Below are 16,025 nucleotides of genomic sequence, written 5' to 3' on the forward strand. Positions count from 1 at the left end.
CTTCTAGATTGCGTCTGAATCCGTTCGAAGCCAAGTACTTCGGATCTCTAGATTCGTGGATCCGAATCCTTTCGAGTCCGAGTGCCTCGGATCTCTAGGCTTGCTTAATACCCTTTCGAGTCCGGGCACGAGTAAGTCTCTAGGTTCGTGGATCCGAACCCTTTCGAGGCTTAGAGCGATTCAATCCGTTTGATGGCGATAAATCTGGGCCCACCGATTCTTGGACTTGCGATAAATTCGGGCCCACTAATCTTGGGCTATTGGGCCTAAATAATTTAGTGGGCTCAAATTAGCCCCTCTTACACCTACCATAGCAACATACCATCCCCACCTTCCATGGAAAACACTCAAGAAAGGGAAATCAATCCAATCATCAGAGACAAAGAAGAAGAAGAAGATTGCCATGACAATCCACTAGCATTGCTTCCCAAAGAGAAGGGATGGACAGGTCTGGATCTCTATCTCTACCAAGGCTTTTGGTGCCCCTCAATGGAAATTCAGGGAGTAATGTCTTTCCAACAACACTTCAAAGCTCAGGACACCGACCTCATACTCGCCACCATGCCCAAATCAGGCACCACCTGGTTGAAGGCCTTGACATTCGCTATCGCCAACCGTCATCGCTACACCAACACGCTTTCCCAATACCCCCTTCTCACTTCCAACCCTCACGACCTCATCCCTTTTCACGAGATCAATCTCTCTGCTAATAAAGACGGCCATCAAGACAGTCATATTCTAAACCTCTCCAACTTTCAGTCTAGCATTTTCTCCACCCATATGCCATACCATTCATTACCTGACTCAATCAAGACCTCTAATTGTCGCGTTGTTTATCTCTGTCGCAATCCCTACGACTCCTTTGTCTCCGCCTGGCATTTCTTGTCTAAGCCTAGACCAGAGAGCCTTGAGCCTCTATCGTGTATTGATGCTTTTGACATGTATTGTAGGGGTGTCATCGGTTTTGGGCCCTTCTGGGACAATGTATTGGGGTACTGGAAGGAGAGCCTGAAAAGGCCTCAAAAGGTGCTGTTTTTGATGTACGAGGACTTGAAAGAAGATATTATTTTTCAGATGAAGAGGCTAGCAGAGTTTATGAGCGTTCCGTTCTCTTTAGAGGAAGAGAGTGAAGGTGTGATAGAAGAGATATCAAGGTTGTGCAACTTTAACAATATGAGAGAGTTGGAGGTGAACAAAACTGGTAAATTCCTTGGACACTTTGAGAATGAGACGCTCTTCAGGAGAGGTGAAGTGGGTGATTGGATCAATCATTTTACACCTGAGATGGTGGAACGCTTGAACAAGGTCATTGAAGAAAAGTTGGGAGGCTCTGGGTTAGTATTCAAGACTAGTTTGTGAAAATTTACTATGTTTGTTTCGTTGGACAAGATTACCGAAACTAGTAAGTCTTGGAATTCCATCTTATCTCATGTTTGTTAGAAATGGTCTCTAGGGTTTGGGCTGCTATTTGTCATACTTAGTGCCGGTTGTGATATGTTGTAGTTTTGTTTCTTTGGTCTTTAGGTTTATATTTTCTGACTTTGGAAGAGGACTTTTTATTCTCCCTTTGTTATCATCTTTGTTTCAATAAAATTGTTTGTTTGTTGCTCAAAAAAAAAAAAAAAAAAAAAAAAAAAAAAACTATAATTTGAGAATATTTTAGTTTTTCAACTCCCTAATCTGGACCCCCTTAATTCTTCCATTTTGTATCTCATCCCCTCCTATAAGACTCAACAGTGGCCTATATGGAGGATATACAGTCCAAAAGGGACTGTCAATCTAGAGGTCCACTTTAATAGATAAATATAAAATTCAAGATCAAGCAAGATATATAATCCAATCCCATCCAATCCCATGCATTAATCCCGCCACAACCAATATGTAACAAGGATGAATGGACTTACTCTCTAGTTTCAAAAACTAATTGTTCAAAACATAATTTATAATTTCAATCCAAAAAAATTCTAATAAGTTTATACTTGACCTTAGTCTTATGCAAGTCTCCAAAAAATAGTTACTTCAGCAGGTCTAAACTTACATAACTCCCAGTCTATTTGTGCTTCTAATTTATCGTAAAAAATATCCAAACATCATCTTACGTGTTACCATTTCATTGGTTTAATAGGCTCCACCACTCACAAATGTTACCAATGCAGTGAAGGTACATGTAATCATCATCATAACAAAATTGGTATGTTAACAACTTAAAACCAGTATTTTCTATCATATAGCTACTTTGATCTTTCTATGTGTGTAACTAAAAACCTCCACCCCTACCCACACCGGGGGAGAAATTCAAGTCTCACCGCTGCAAATGCAGCTTCCCCTTCCCCTATTTCTCTCCTACCAATTATTAAAAAAATGCATCATAAAACATTTGAGTAATTTTTATTTTTGCTTCCAATTCAAAAGGTGGGTAAAAATCTGATTAAATTAGATTCCAAGATTCTTATTCAACCAATTTCAGTGAGGTTCATTTTAATTTTAGTATGTGCAAAAAAAAAACGTGTATTATTTAAATTTTATAGCACGACAAAAATACTTGTTTCTCAAAAACATTATATACAATATTAATAAACATACAACAAAATGAGGAAAAATTCAAGATAAACATTAAACAGAACTCACCAGCTTTTATCATATTCCGACAGCGTCAAGAAGCTCTGAGTGCTGAGACACAGAAACCAATGAGTTTGCAACAATGGCGCCACTAGCAGCAACTGCTGGGACTCCGATACCAGGGAATGTAGAATCACCGCAGCAGTAAAGCTGTGGGATCGGAGTTGAATGTCCGGGAAAAGTGCCTTTACCGGCCTGTATAGCTGGCCCATAAGTTCCTCTATTCCTCCGCAGAAACCTTCGATGTGTCAATGGGGTTCCAACTAACTTCACTTCACACTTCTCGCGATCAAAACCTGGACCAACAGCACGCTCCACGGCCCTCCACAGGACCTGGATTGGTAAGGAATAATAAGAACTGCTTTAATACGAAAAATAATTATCTTGTTTCATACACTAAATATGGATTATCCGGAAATAATCTGATGGCGCATAAGCATTTGAGAATTTCAAAGAATAAAGGAGAACAATCAGGGATATTAGCAAGGTAGCTAATAGTAAACTCAAAAATTAAGTCGACAACATTCCAAGAATACACAGAAATATGAACTTCTGACTCTAAAATTATATGCAATTTTGACCATTTTTTTAGAGAAAAGACATGATGCTTCAAATATTGTCACATCATACATGGTAAAATCAAGTTGCTTCAATTATTGGAAAAATTATGTACACCTTGAGACTTTCTTAAGAAGTTCCACCGTAGGTAAAAATCAAAAGAATGCCAAAACTTATGAAGGTTGAACACAATGCACAAGACTCCCACTTACAATAGGGTTTGGGAGAGATAGTAAGTAGGCAGCTCTCCCTCCACATTTTTGTGGAGACGCTGATTCATGTGACTCAACCCCACGCCATGGCACGTGGAGCTGATAACACTTGTCATCGCTCTAGGTCACAACCTCCAATGCCAAAATTTATGCATACCATATATATTGTTCATAAACTTGACAATTAACTAGAAAACATTGGATCTAATTGAACAAATCAAGCTTTAAGATGCAAATAAAAAACCCAATCAGCAAAAAAAAAACATGTAAAACTCCCTCAACCTCAATACCATAGTCAAATTCTAAATGGACTGTCATTAAAATGTTCCATAATAAGTTCGCTGAACTTGCTCTATTATTCCTTCTGATAATGTTGAATTTCACGGCTTTCAGTTAGTGCATTTGTCATGAATGACAACATAAGAAAAGCCAATGACAAAAGTTGCCAGTAAGCATACCTCAGATCTTTTAGCTTTGAGTTCTTTGTATTCAACACTTTTACGATCAAGTCCTTCCCAGAGTCCAAACGGTTCGGTTCCTGGCATATAGGCATGTAACACGTGTTTCCCAGGGGGTGCAAGATCTGGACTAAGCACACTGGGTATAGATATCAAAACAACATTTTGATCAGCATCAACTCCTCTCTCCCAATCATTCACAACTATATGATGAATCTTCAAGTCCTCGCTTATACCCTAATAAATAAAACATATGTTAGGTTTATTTATTCAGATTTAGGAAAACACCATCCAAAGCAGTGGCAGATGAAGCCTGGTTAAAAGATTACCAACATTGAGAAAAAGTCGTCATGCCACAGATGTCAACGATTGAAGAGAGCACAAAGCTAACATTATGTAGCATATCCCACAGAATAGGCAATAATCTATTTAATTTGTTTATGTAACAGTAATTTCTTAGAGTTACCACTTTGAGATTTCAGTTTCTCCAAATGGTGATTCAATTCTACTATTTTTCAACTTGTCTCAGCAATATTAGAAAAAAAAAAAAAAAAAAAAAAAAAAATCTCTCTTTAAAGAGTTAAGATTGACTTAAGTATATTGTGCATTATCACCAATAGATGATGCATTTTTAGCAAGCCTCACCCAAGCCCTCACATTCACACGTGGGAAACTTTTTACTGCAATCTGCAGTTGGTAAACAAGGATCGGTTGTTTAGCAAGGTACAGAATGTATCGTCAAATATTCAAATAATTCCAGAAAATCTAGCTTCATTCAAGTAACGGCTTCTAGCCAATTGAAAGGATCTTCTGATCAATCCAGGGATCATTTGGATTCCATTAGTTATGAGGATTTAGGACATCACACACTGATCAATCAAACAGTGATTCAACAACTAAAAGGAATAGCGATTCTTTGGGATATATGATGATATGCAACCGTTAGGTGTGAAATAGTGCACTGGATTATCAGCTTTCAACATGAATTGTGAAAATTGAACAAATCATATCATATATATAATAAATTGGCAAAGTTGATAGCAAAAGCAATCATAGCTTACTGGAAACCTTCTGTTGACTACAAATGTAGAGCAAACCAAACCCAAGAAGCCCATGAAATGAGCAGACATGGAAATTAGGATATTGCACAGGAAAAGGATAGAGGCAATAGAAAAATATATCACAAGCACGTGATTCATGAGAAATTGATGACAGCAGAAGCAACAACACAACAACAATAAGATCAGATAATTTTGGTCAAGATGGTTTATGTTAGACGACCCAGTGACAGTAAAATGCTTGATCTCTCACATCCTTCCCCAAGAAAGTACAGTGAGAAAGTTGAACCCAAAGGATAATAGGACTTAGATTTGTCTAACATGATATCAAAGCTTTGATCCTATAAGGTATTAGATTATCTGGAAAGAATTGAACCCGAGACCTAATAGGATCAAAGCTATCCAACAAAGTTAAAGCTATTTAGGATTTGGGCCAAACAACACATATCAAGCCATTGTACCCTCCCTCACACGAGACCCCCTTCTCATATGTCAACAAACAGATGAACCAAATAGGTTGCAAATGTACTAACATACAAACAAGGTGCAAACAGTAAAAATATAACAGATGCTAAGCGAAAAGCATAATGGTGGAAAAAATAAACACACAAAGACTTGAACCCAAGTCCTACCAAAACCAATGCTTTGATGCTATGTTAGACAATCATCTCCCCTAAATACTCAAGTTTAACCACTTGTCCACTGAATAGAGATCAACATGGTTCATGTTGAACATGGAAATGAAAAATATTTTCCAAGTTAGTGAAATAACACTTGATGGCCTACATAACAGAAACTAACCCACAAACAGTGCAATGGCCAAACAGAACTTTTGCATCTGATATTGAACAGTTGGGGGAAAAAAAAAAAAAAATTTGCTGACATGAGAATATGTACAAAATAAATCTGTCATGGATGTGGAACATCCTCCTCGGATCTAGAATTCATAATGGATTTTGTAAAGAAGCACCTCACTTAGTGAACAAAAAGCCTCTTTTTTTTCCCCCCTCTAATAATCATAAGCAAGGCTGGTTGTTACAATCACTCACCTCTGCATCAAAACCCAAATGAAGATGCATAAATGATTCACATTGAGGGGTCGTTTTGATCCTGTCCTGGTATGACTTTGGAATGACTTCCTTAGGTAATAGATCCAATGTGTCCCACATAGAGGCATTACTAACAACAGCCTTCTTAGCGCGTACAAACTGCAGCAAATATTTATTTTTATCAATTAATAATAAGAAAGAAATATAATTCAATCTGAATGAGAAATTCTGTATTTTTGTCACTTAAATCATTTACTCACTTGACCACTTCTTAGCTTTACTCCCACAGCTTGACCATTTTCAACAACAATATTTTCCACATGACTCTTGAAAGAGATCCGTCCACCAAATTTCTGTAGTCCACGAACAAGAGCATCAACAACTGCCCCAGTTCCATGAATGGGATACTCCAGACTGCAACCTGGCTTGTACCATTCTGCAAACATGTATACCTGAAAACATTGAAGCACAAAATTATTATGTTATCAATAAAATAAGCAACACAAGCATATTTATATTTCATAATCATACCACAGTTCAACCAAAATCAAGAAAAAACCTTGATATGTAATAGTTACCATCTCTGCAGACAGTATACCATTAGATTTCACCCCTGCGAGCAAGAAAGCCAGAAGATCTATCCAATTTCGTATAAAAGGTTCTTTCAGCTCCAATGAGTCAACTATTTCTGAGAAGGGTCTGAGAAGCTTCATAGCACCAAGGGCCCCCTGAGGTCCCATTTGGGCAAAGGATTTCAAGAGAGAGGGGGCATATCTAGTTGCAGCAGTGGATAGAACACCCCAATCACCTCGAATAGATAAAGGTGGCAGAGCCATCGCAGCTGCAGACATTGGTAGTATTGCATCCTGTACAGAAATGCATTTTATATTCTTGATAAGAGCAATAATAGGGAATCATGAAGGCAACTTCTGCAAAATCACCTATCCAGGATATTGGGCAATCTGTTAATCAATTTTTTGTGTTTCGGCCTTGAGGTTTTAGCTTGATATATTGGACAACCTCAAATACAAGGGACGTAAAATTTTTGGCTCATTCTCAATTTTGAAAAGAAAATGATAGCAAAGATTTTCCTTTTCTACTTTATTAAAAAAATAGTCTTTCTATATTTAAGAAAAAGGAAAAAAAAAAAGAAGCCTGATGGGGAATACAATATATATACATATATACACAATACTTGCAAGAAGTTTTCTCCATTCTCGCGCAGCATCAAGACTTGCATACTTCTCAAGAAAGATTTTCCTTTTCTACTTTATTAAAAAAATAGTCTTTCTATATTTAAGAAAAAGAAAAAAAAAAAAAAAAAAAAAAGAAGCCTGATGAGGAATACAATATATATACATATATACACAATACTTACAAGAAGTTTTCTCCATTCTCGCGCAGCATCAAGACTTGCATACTTCTCAAGGTCCTGAAGAATGATTAGAAGTCATTAAGCAATTTTCCAGAATTAAGAGAACACAATAACAGGGCTATAAGTGATTTCTTGTTTCAAAAAGTTCATCTCAGTCATGAAGGTGACGCAGCTACATATATGCAAGTGATTGTGTCTGCTAATCTGGATGTTCAAGTATTTTTTTAGTTTATAAGATCCATAAGAAAATTGATTGTTGAAATCTCCTATCATAAAGTTTTTTTATCCTAGTGTCTTCGGTTTCATAAAACTGATAGAAAAACCAAAATTGTATACTCTTTCTTTACCCTCTGTACAGTGTGTATGGAAATTAGGTATGAATGGTGATTCACACAGGGTAACTTGGCTGCATTGTGAAGAAGAAGAAGAAGAGAGGGGCTTGATGTTTGCAAAGTTTAACCAAAATCAAAAAACAAAATCTCAAATCCTCACAACTCAACTCTTTCAAATAGAAAGATTACAAGGATTTTTATGGGCTGCTATAGTTCTACTACCTCAACTAAATTTTGACTTCTTATAATATATTAATATTCGAAACCTAACGTTGGCCAAATATAAGTCCCAAAAATATAGCTAAACGCATATTCTGACCAATAGATCAAAACAAAGGCCCATATCTAGAAAATTTAAAGACTACCGACTCAAACTCGTGATACCTAACAAAGCTAGAACTGATTTTAAACCAACAGCCAACTAACCCATAGAAACCTAAAAACAAGACTCAAATTAAACCAAAAAATAATTGCAAGAGTTCAAATAGGTCCCCATGTGAAATTTTCAATCGGCCCCTGTTCTTTTATCTATACTCTGCTCACCTAATTTAGTAATTTTCATAATGGTGAGATTGAAATTTTTTTCCGTTCTTATCAAACCATAAATGCCCGGTAGCAACTTTAACAAAAAATATATATATTCCTTTGGTTTAGTTTTTCTTTAATTATCTGAGGAAGCAAGTCAAATATACACGATTTTAATGGCTAGGAAATAAAAAAGTGGTTCATGTGTCTTTTGGAAAACATTATCTAAAGCATAATGCTTCTACAAAATAAATTTTACTTGTTTCAGTCATCAATTAGAAGGGTAGCAAAAACCTAGGATGATAACCCGTGAAATTAAGAAATAGAATCAATCTAACATGATACCAGAAGTGGATATTGAGTGTCCACCTTAAAAAATTCAGTTGGTCCAATGCGTGATAAGAAGTCACCTTCAGGTAAGTAAATCATCCAAGAGTCATAATTGGCACAAGGAATTGACTCACCTAATGCATCCAAAACCTGAAAATAGAACAGATGCAGTAATTATATTTTTTTCCAATGGAGTCCACGAATCTAACTTCTTGGTGTAAGAATTTATGTATTATTGATTGATTTTGATTGATCTATTATACATATTCTGTCTATTACAAATGGTTCCTTCTATAGATGTAGGTGTAGTGGATGGTGTGTAGTGGATGGTGATAGTGGTGTAGTGGGTTAGGTTTAGTGGAGTAGGTGAGGTGGTAGTGGTGTAGTGGGTTAGGTTTAGTGGAGTAGGTGAGGTGGTAGTGATGGTAGGTGATGGTAAATTCTAACAGCCCCCCGCAAACTCAAGGAGGATAGAAACTAACCAACTTGAGTTTGAAGAGAGGAACAAAACAAGAAAAATACATAAAAAAAAGGATAGGAGACACTGTATGGTCGTGTCAGACCGTTGGTGAAGACACTGGATGGCGGTGTCAGACCGATGTAGAAGACAGTTTATGGGGTCATGTCGGACCGTTGTAGCAGACAATGTTGTGACAGTTGTTGTGACAGTTTACGGAGTCTTGCTGGACCCTTGTAGAAACTAACCGGAATCAATGTCGGGACAGTTTACAGAGTCTTGTCGGACCCTTGTAGAAACTAACCGGAATCTATGTCGGGACAGTTTACAGAGTCTTGTCGGACCCCTGTAGAAACTAACCGGAATCTATGTCGGGACAGTTTACAGAGTCTTGTCGGACCCTTGTAAAGTCGCACCCTCAAAAGATGTGCCCAATCTTTCAAAAAACGTGCCATCAAAAAGCGTGCCCAATCCATTAAAAAGGCGTGCCAAGTTGTCGGGCGTCAAGAGGCGCGCGATGCGCGTGGCTGCCTCGGCTATATAACCAAGACTGAACCTAAGGCTGAGGCAGAGACAAAACTTGCTACAAAACCTCTGAAAAAACTCTGCGGTTGCTGAGAGAGAAACTCTGTAATACGCTGTAATACTCTGTTGCCCAGAAAATGGCTTCGTCTTCCCGTGGACTGCTCACCCTCTTTCCCGACCTCAACGAGTCAACAGGAGAGAGAACTGGTGCGGTGGCACTGGAACCTCAACCAAGCGCCCCGGAGTTTGCTCCGTTGAACTTTCCGATGCGGTCGGTGGAGCAAAGAATGGCAGTGCAGTCAGATGTGGAGGCCAATCAGTATACCTTGAAGTCATGTGTGAAAACCATGACGGCGGTCACAAATTTGTCGAACCGGCTGCAGAGTAGGACAAATGAGGTGCAGCATTTAAACGCCCAACTGGCTCTGCTCCAACGCATGTATAAGGATGCGCGAGCAGAGATAAGTGTGCTTAAGACAGAAAACAAGGAGCTGAAGCGGAAGGCCACCGTGATGTTCCGATTTGGAGGTCCACCATATGCTGCAGTGGAGGAGTATGGGGGAGTGAACGTGCTCGGCGGCGTGGAAAACACGGAGGCAGCACCGTCAAGGGCCGCGCAGGACGGAGGCAAGAAGAAGAGACCGGCGGTAGAGTAGAGAAGAAAAAATGCCACTGGTTTGGTTTATTGTTGTGGTTTTTTTTTTTTTTTTTTTTTGTTTTTTTTGTTTGTTTTTTTTTTTTGTTTTTTTTTTTTTGTGTAAAATTGTGATCGGGGTGATCCCTGAGATGAATAAAAGATGGGTTGTTGTGCAAATTTGAAATGTTGGTGTTGTGTTTTTTTTTTTTTTTTTTTTTTTTTGTGGGAAGAATAATAAGAATAATAAAAAATAATAATAAGAAAAAGGTATTAATGGGAAAGCATGCGCTGGTGGGTGGAATAAAAAAAATGGGTGGAATAAGGAATCATAAAGTGCATGTGGGGCGGTGGGTTGGAAAGTAAAAAAAGAGAGAGAGAAAGTGGGGGACAAAAGTGGATGTAAATAGGAAAAAGAAAAAGAAAGGAAAAAAAAGAGGGTTTAAAGTTTGGGTCCACAAATATAAATAAATTTGGTGGAAGCTGCTGCTTAATGTGGCCAGGGTTAATGATCCACCAGTTAGAAATTCACAGGAAACTTTCATGATGGAAATGCGTGCAGCTAGAATGGTTCAGGCAGCTGACTCATTACTTAAGTTGGTGTCGGAGTTGAAACAGACAGCAATCTTTTCTGGTTTTGCATCCCTCAACGACCATGTAGACCAAAGAATAGATGAATTTAACCAACAGGCGGAGAAAACAGATCACATGTTGGCTAGAATTGGAGAGGAGGCAGCTGCTAGCCTGAAGGAGCTTGAGTCGCATTACTATTCCTCTGCACAGAGGAGAAGCCAACTCACACAGCTATGAAGAAGGGCAGTGTATTTCTTGCTTCACTTAGTCTCGAAGTCAATTTCTATTGTGGAAGGATTCAAAGTTTCTAATCACCGTTCTTCATCAAGCAACAAGAATCCTGTGTTTCTTTTTGTGCTGCTGTGTCTCTCTTTCTGCGTAGAGAGAGAGATGCATGCCGAGAGGAAGAAGAGGTGCCGAGAGGGACTTTGAAGGAAGGACGAGGTAGATCCCGTGCTTGTGATCGACGGGGAAGGGTTTGGATCGGACGGCGGAGGCGAAGATATTCAGTCCCTTCGGATGGAAGCTGAGTCGGCTGGGGAAGAAGCTGCATCTGCTTTGGAGCAGCTCCACGAGGCTTCGGTGGTGTTCATCGCCATGAGAGAGAGAAGAGACCCTCCTCCCGCAAAGTAATGGTGTGTGTTGGTAGCGGCGGCACGGTGCTTCTACGGAGGAGGAGCACGACTTGCTGACTGAGGAGCTAGATGAGGTTGATGATTAAACTGATGAGGGTGTTTTACGGTGGCAGATGTGGGGCTTCTGCGGCTGCTGAGTGAAGGTAGGTGTAGAGGTCCGGCGGGCGGCCAAGGCGAGACTGCCGCCCGCCGGTGAAGCAGAATGACTAGGTTGTTAACCTTGCTCTGATACCATGTAAGAATTTATGTATTATTGATTGATTTTGATTGATCTATTATACATATTCTGTCTATTACAAATGGTTCCTTATATAGATGTAGGTGTAGTGGATGGTGTGTAGTGGATGGTGATAGTGGTGTAGTGGGTTAGGTTTAGTGGAGTAGGTGAGGTGGTAGTGGTGTAGTGGGTTAGGTTTAGTGGAGTAGGTGAGGTGGTAGTGGTGGTAGGTGATGGTAAATTCTAACAGCTTCCAAGTAGAATCTATGCTAAAAAGAGACAGATCCATTAATCGTTACTTTGTCAATTTCTACAGTAACCTTCGGAAATAGCATACACTTGATTGTTAAAGACAAGTACCATACACCACCAAATATTCTTGTGTCCATCAAAAAGTTCTTACATAGATGAAATAGACAGAAAATATGCTATCACAGATTACATAAACCAAACCAAACCAAACCAAACCAAGCCTTAAGTCCCATCAAATGGGGTCGGCTTAGGTCTCATAGCTTCAATCACAGATTACATAACAAGGTTAATTAATGAGAATGAATGGGAATGAAGCAACACAAGGCATTGGGTTTAATGATGCCAATGCAATGACATAAAATGTATTCCACAAAGAAAGTACAACATCCATTGAGAAGTAGAATCAATCCTGCCCTTCACTAAATAGTCAACCACCTGCTGTGATCAATTACTAATGCAGTCCATTGAATTTCAAAATGGGCCGTGCTTCAGACCCCCAGTGGGGGTCGACCCCCAGTGACGTGGTGCCGCCCCATTTGCTGAAAAAAAAAAAACAGTTTTTTTTTTTGGGCCAATCACCTTCCTACACACACGACCCCCCAGTGACCCCCACTGGGGGTCTTAGGCATTTTTCTTTCAAAATTGTTGCCAAAAATCAGCTTGGCATTTCACCATCAACAGTGATGATGAATAGCTAGATAGAATTTGATGAATGGATAAGGAAATGAAAAGTTAAAATTTTAAATAATTGTAGATCCCATAGAGAAGTGCAGAATATGTTTATTTGCTTGGTAATCTAAATTCCCACATGACTAATTCTTTCATTTTGTTGCAAGCACACAGTTTGTTTATATTCATTTCATTCATTTCCACACTAAATAGCCCAACAGCGAAGAACTTCCTTTCAAGCGATTGAACACGCAGCAAGGAGATAAATCTTGCTGCTGCATTCTTTTTGCTTTCACTAGGTTTAGCCCTTCCAGCAGTCATAACTAACCTCAGCAAAAAGGCGCTCACTACCACTCCTTCCCACTTCCAATTCTCTTTTTTTTATTAATGATACTAGTACTTGAGTTGCATCCCCTCTATCAGCTTATGTTTGAGTTGCACCCTTTCTATTATTAGCTTAAGTTTTTTGAAGAGTCGGTTGTTTGCATTTTTTTTTTTTTAGATAAATAAATATCTTTGGCATAATTAAAGAGAGGATTTCAAATATATATACATAAAATATTATCATGAACTACATTATTGAAGGAAGAACTTCAGAAAATATTTAAATATGTATATATGTCATCATGTGCAACATTATATTATTAATTGTCCATCACATAAATTATGATGAATTGAGTTGTCCAATGTAGAATTGAAAAGGTAATAACTAAATAAAAAGAGCCTCAGGATGTATTTCAGTCATTTTTCAGTTGTATTTTTCTTTTATAGATGTGTGGGTGTATTTTCATGTGGGTATATTTGCATATCACTAATGGAAGTCGATATAGTTGCAAGCTATAGGCCAGCTTCTAGCCACTCAATAGTTCAAATACTTTAAAGGGTTTAACTTCTCTCAAGTTGACCATCTCAATTTGAGAAAGCATTGGGCTTGGTACGCCCATTTTGGGACCAATTTCGGTGATTCGAACCTTTCACTTTTTAGGGCTTGTTGAATAGAATATTCATGCAAAAAGTCAATATGATCAAATATCTATATCTATATGTTTGAATTAAATTTGTATTACAAAAAATAAATGGCTATTCTTGAAATTATATTTGTCATCCAATTTTTTAAAACAAATATGATTCAAACATATAACTACTGACGTCCAATCATCTTAATTTTTTGCATGAATATTCTACTTAATAAGTCATAAAAAGTGAACGGTTCTGATTATATAAATCGGTTTCAAAATGGGCCTACTAAGCCCAAATACTCTCTCTCAAGTTGAGATGACAACTTGAGAGAAGCCAAACTAAATATGACCTTTTCTTGTCCATAGAGTACAACTAGGCCCAGTAAATGCTATGTAGTGGAGTTAATTGCTGTTATCAGCAGCAAGATCCTAAATACCACCTATATTTAGATAAGACTGCATTTACGTAAGAAGTAAGGTGATATGAAAAGAACAAATTACTTGTGCTAGAGGATTAGCCTGAGGACCTCTTGATTGGAATCCGGAGAACAACGATGGACCAGAGTCGAATTTGTAGCCCTTTTTCTCAAACGAGTGAGCAGCACCCCCAGGCAAACTATGGCTTTCTAACACTAAAACATCTTGCTGGTATCTAGATAGAAGTCCTGCACAAGATAGTCCAGCAATTCCACTTCCAATTACAACAACATCTGCCTCTGGCTTGCCTGCAGATAATTTGACAAAGTGTTCATTTAAATTAGAGGACCTAAATAATGCTAAGGAAGCAATTTAAACTCTGAAGAATCATTCCACTATCATGAAGGCCAAATCTTAGACTAAAATGTGCAAAATTTGGTTTTGGAATTATTTTATTTCCCTATGAAATTTTCAAATCACGAATGAATTAAATTGGGCAATAGTTTATTTTTAACATTTCCCACTAGGAGAAAACCCTTAAATTAACCGTGCTGAGGACCTGGGCACCCCTAGGGATTAGTCGGGTTTTGATCTGAACACCCCGATGCCAATCGAAAAAACATTTCCCACATATCTAATCTAGTTGCATCATAACTTGCCACACCAACCAGAGAGTCCTAAGAGGGGCTACAAGAAGCACTAGAAGACCATAAGCTTCCTAAACAGGCAATGGCCCTTGTAGAAAGCAGATCGAGGAATACATACAGATCTAACAATCACACACAATGAGGTTCCCTACAGATGTTTACAGTAACCTCTTCCTTCTCAAACATTTCTGCAATCAAGGATTTTCTGGTTTCCACAAACCAAACGGATTTGTGGATAAGGACGTCAATGCTAGGTACAGGATCAACAATGGCCCAGAATTCAAAGAGGTACATGGCTATGAAAGAACTTTAGACTGTACAACAATGACATGCTCATTACTTAGGTTGTGTTTGGATCATAGATGTGGGTATTAATTTGGGTATTAAACTAACATTTCCTTCAAATCTCCATGACCCAAACACAACATCAAGGAAAGCAAATAGCACTCCTCTAAAGTAATTGTTAGCTCACACTAATTTTGTATCGAGGACAATGCTACTATTATTATAAATTAATTAATTAAATATCATATAACCCCTCATGATATGTTTAGTAAATTTAGGAGTGCAATTAATTGACTGATTTAACATCAATTCAAAATATTGGAACCAAAACTTGATAAAAATGAAAATATAATGTTTTGCCTTGTCTAAATAATGCATTATCATGAGCCTCAACTTCAAGGCCTCAAAAGTCTATTCCTTGTCTTCTTTTTTATTGAATACAAAAACCCTAAAACATTGCAACACCCATCTACACAACCAACCCTCAACTATCCTTATTCCACAGGAGGAATAAGACATAGCACTATTTTTTTACCAGATTAAACCAAATTGACCCCTTTTAATTTCTCATATGCTTGGTCTACTCAATATAAATTTTCATTTTATGAGAGAGAGAGAGAGAGAGAGAGAGAGAGAGGGGACCTGGGAAAGATGTGTTTTGAGTAGTGGGAGTAGGAAGAGAAGGGTAACCATTGGAGGAGGGCTGACTGCTGGTGGTATTTCGCGCCAAAAAAGACCGTTTTCTGGTGCTGTAGGATTTCAAAAATAAATCTGGAGAGAGAGATTGGAATTGGAGAACAACATTTGTTGAAATTGTATACAACCCCATCAAAATAATAATAAATAAATACAACTTCTGCCAGAGACACAGATAATTGTGAAGAGAGAGAGAGAGATGTCTTCTGGAAATTAGTACTCCTATTTATTTTGGTAGGAGACGATGAAGCTGACCTTTTTGAAGTTTAAAACTAGCCACGTCCCAACAATATAAGTAGGGTAAATTAAAATTAAATTAAATTCACATTTTTTTTGTATAATCACGTTAAAAAAAATTAATTTAATTAAAGTGACTGAAATTAATCTCAGTAATGGATAAATACTAAAATAAAAATAAATAAATATAAATTTTTGTTAAAAATATATAAAAATATTTTTTTTTTATTTATACAATTAATGAACTAGTGAACATCTTAACTGTTATGTAAATTAAATTTTCAAAAATAATTAGTGTAATTATAT

At 37.8% G+C, this 16,025-nt stretch overlaps 2 protein-coding genes across 3 annotated transcripts; one reads left to right on the forward strand and one right to left on the reverse strand.

The window, feature by feature from the left end:
• Positions 1-308: 308 nt before the first annotated feature.
• LOC114317419 (cytosolic sulfotransferase 15) lies at positions 309-1,665 on the forward strand. The gene has a single exon (XM_028264120.2). It carries the CDS (start codon positions 337-339, stop codon positions 1,357-1,359), a length of 1,023 nt encoding a protein of 340 aa, XP_028119921.2. The 5' UTR covers positions 309-336; the 3' UTR covers positions 1,360-1,665.
• Positions 1,666-2,492: 827 nt separating this feature from the next.
• LOC114317383 (prolycopene isomerase, chloroplastic) lies at positions 2,493-15,750 on the reverse strand. Of its 2 annotated transcripts, XM_082914508.1 has the most exons (9): positions 15,429-15,750; positions 13,939-14,162; positions 8,556-8,666; positions 7,333-7,386; positions 6,533-6,820; positions 6,215-6,406; positions 5,955-6,113; positions 3,848-4,084; positions 2,493-2,952 (listed from the first exon to the last, which is right to left on the reverse strand). In XM_082914508.1, exons 1-9 carry the CDS (start codon positions 15,613-15,615, stop codon positions 2,638-2,640), a joined length of 1,767 nt encoding a protein of 588 aa, XP_082770634.1. In that variant the 5' UTR covers positions 15,616-15,750; the 3' UTR covers positions 2,493-2,637. The 2 variants fall into 2 exon arrangements, with proteins under 2 accessions (XP_082770634.1, XP_028119884.2); XM_028264083.2 differs by lacking the exon at positions 8,556-8,666 and having other exon boundaries at positions 15,429-15,743.
• Positions 15,751-16,025: the final 275 nt, after the last annotated feature.

The sequence above is a fragment of the Camellia sinensis genome, chromosome 2 (assembly GCF_055761805.1).
Source record: "Camellia sinensis isolate YWXY chromosome 2, ASM5576180v1, whole genome shotgun sequence".
Taxonomy (NCBI): Eukaryota; Viridiplantae; Streptophyta; class Magnoliopsida; order Ericales; family Theaceae; genus Camellia; species Camellia sinensis.

Coding starts and splice junctions, on each gene's coding strand:
- LOC114317419 (XM_028264120.2), top strand. CDS start 337: ATGGAAAACACTCAAGAAAGGGAAATCAATCCAATCATCAGAGACAAA.
- LOC114317383 (XM_082914508.1), bottom strand. CDS start 15,615: ATGGGGTTGTATACAATTTCAACAAATGTTGTTCTCCAATTCCAATCT. Junction 7,387..8,555: donor GACCAACTGAATTTTTTAAG/GTGGACACTCAA, acceptor ATCATTCTTCAG/GACCTTGAGAAGTATGCAAG. Junction 6,407..6,532: donor GTATACTGTCTGCAGAGATG/GTAACTATTACA, acceptor CAATGTTTTCAG/GTATACATGTTTGCAGAATG.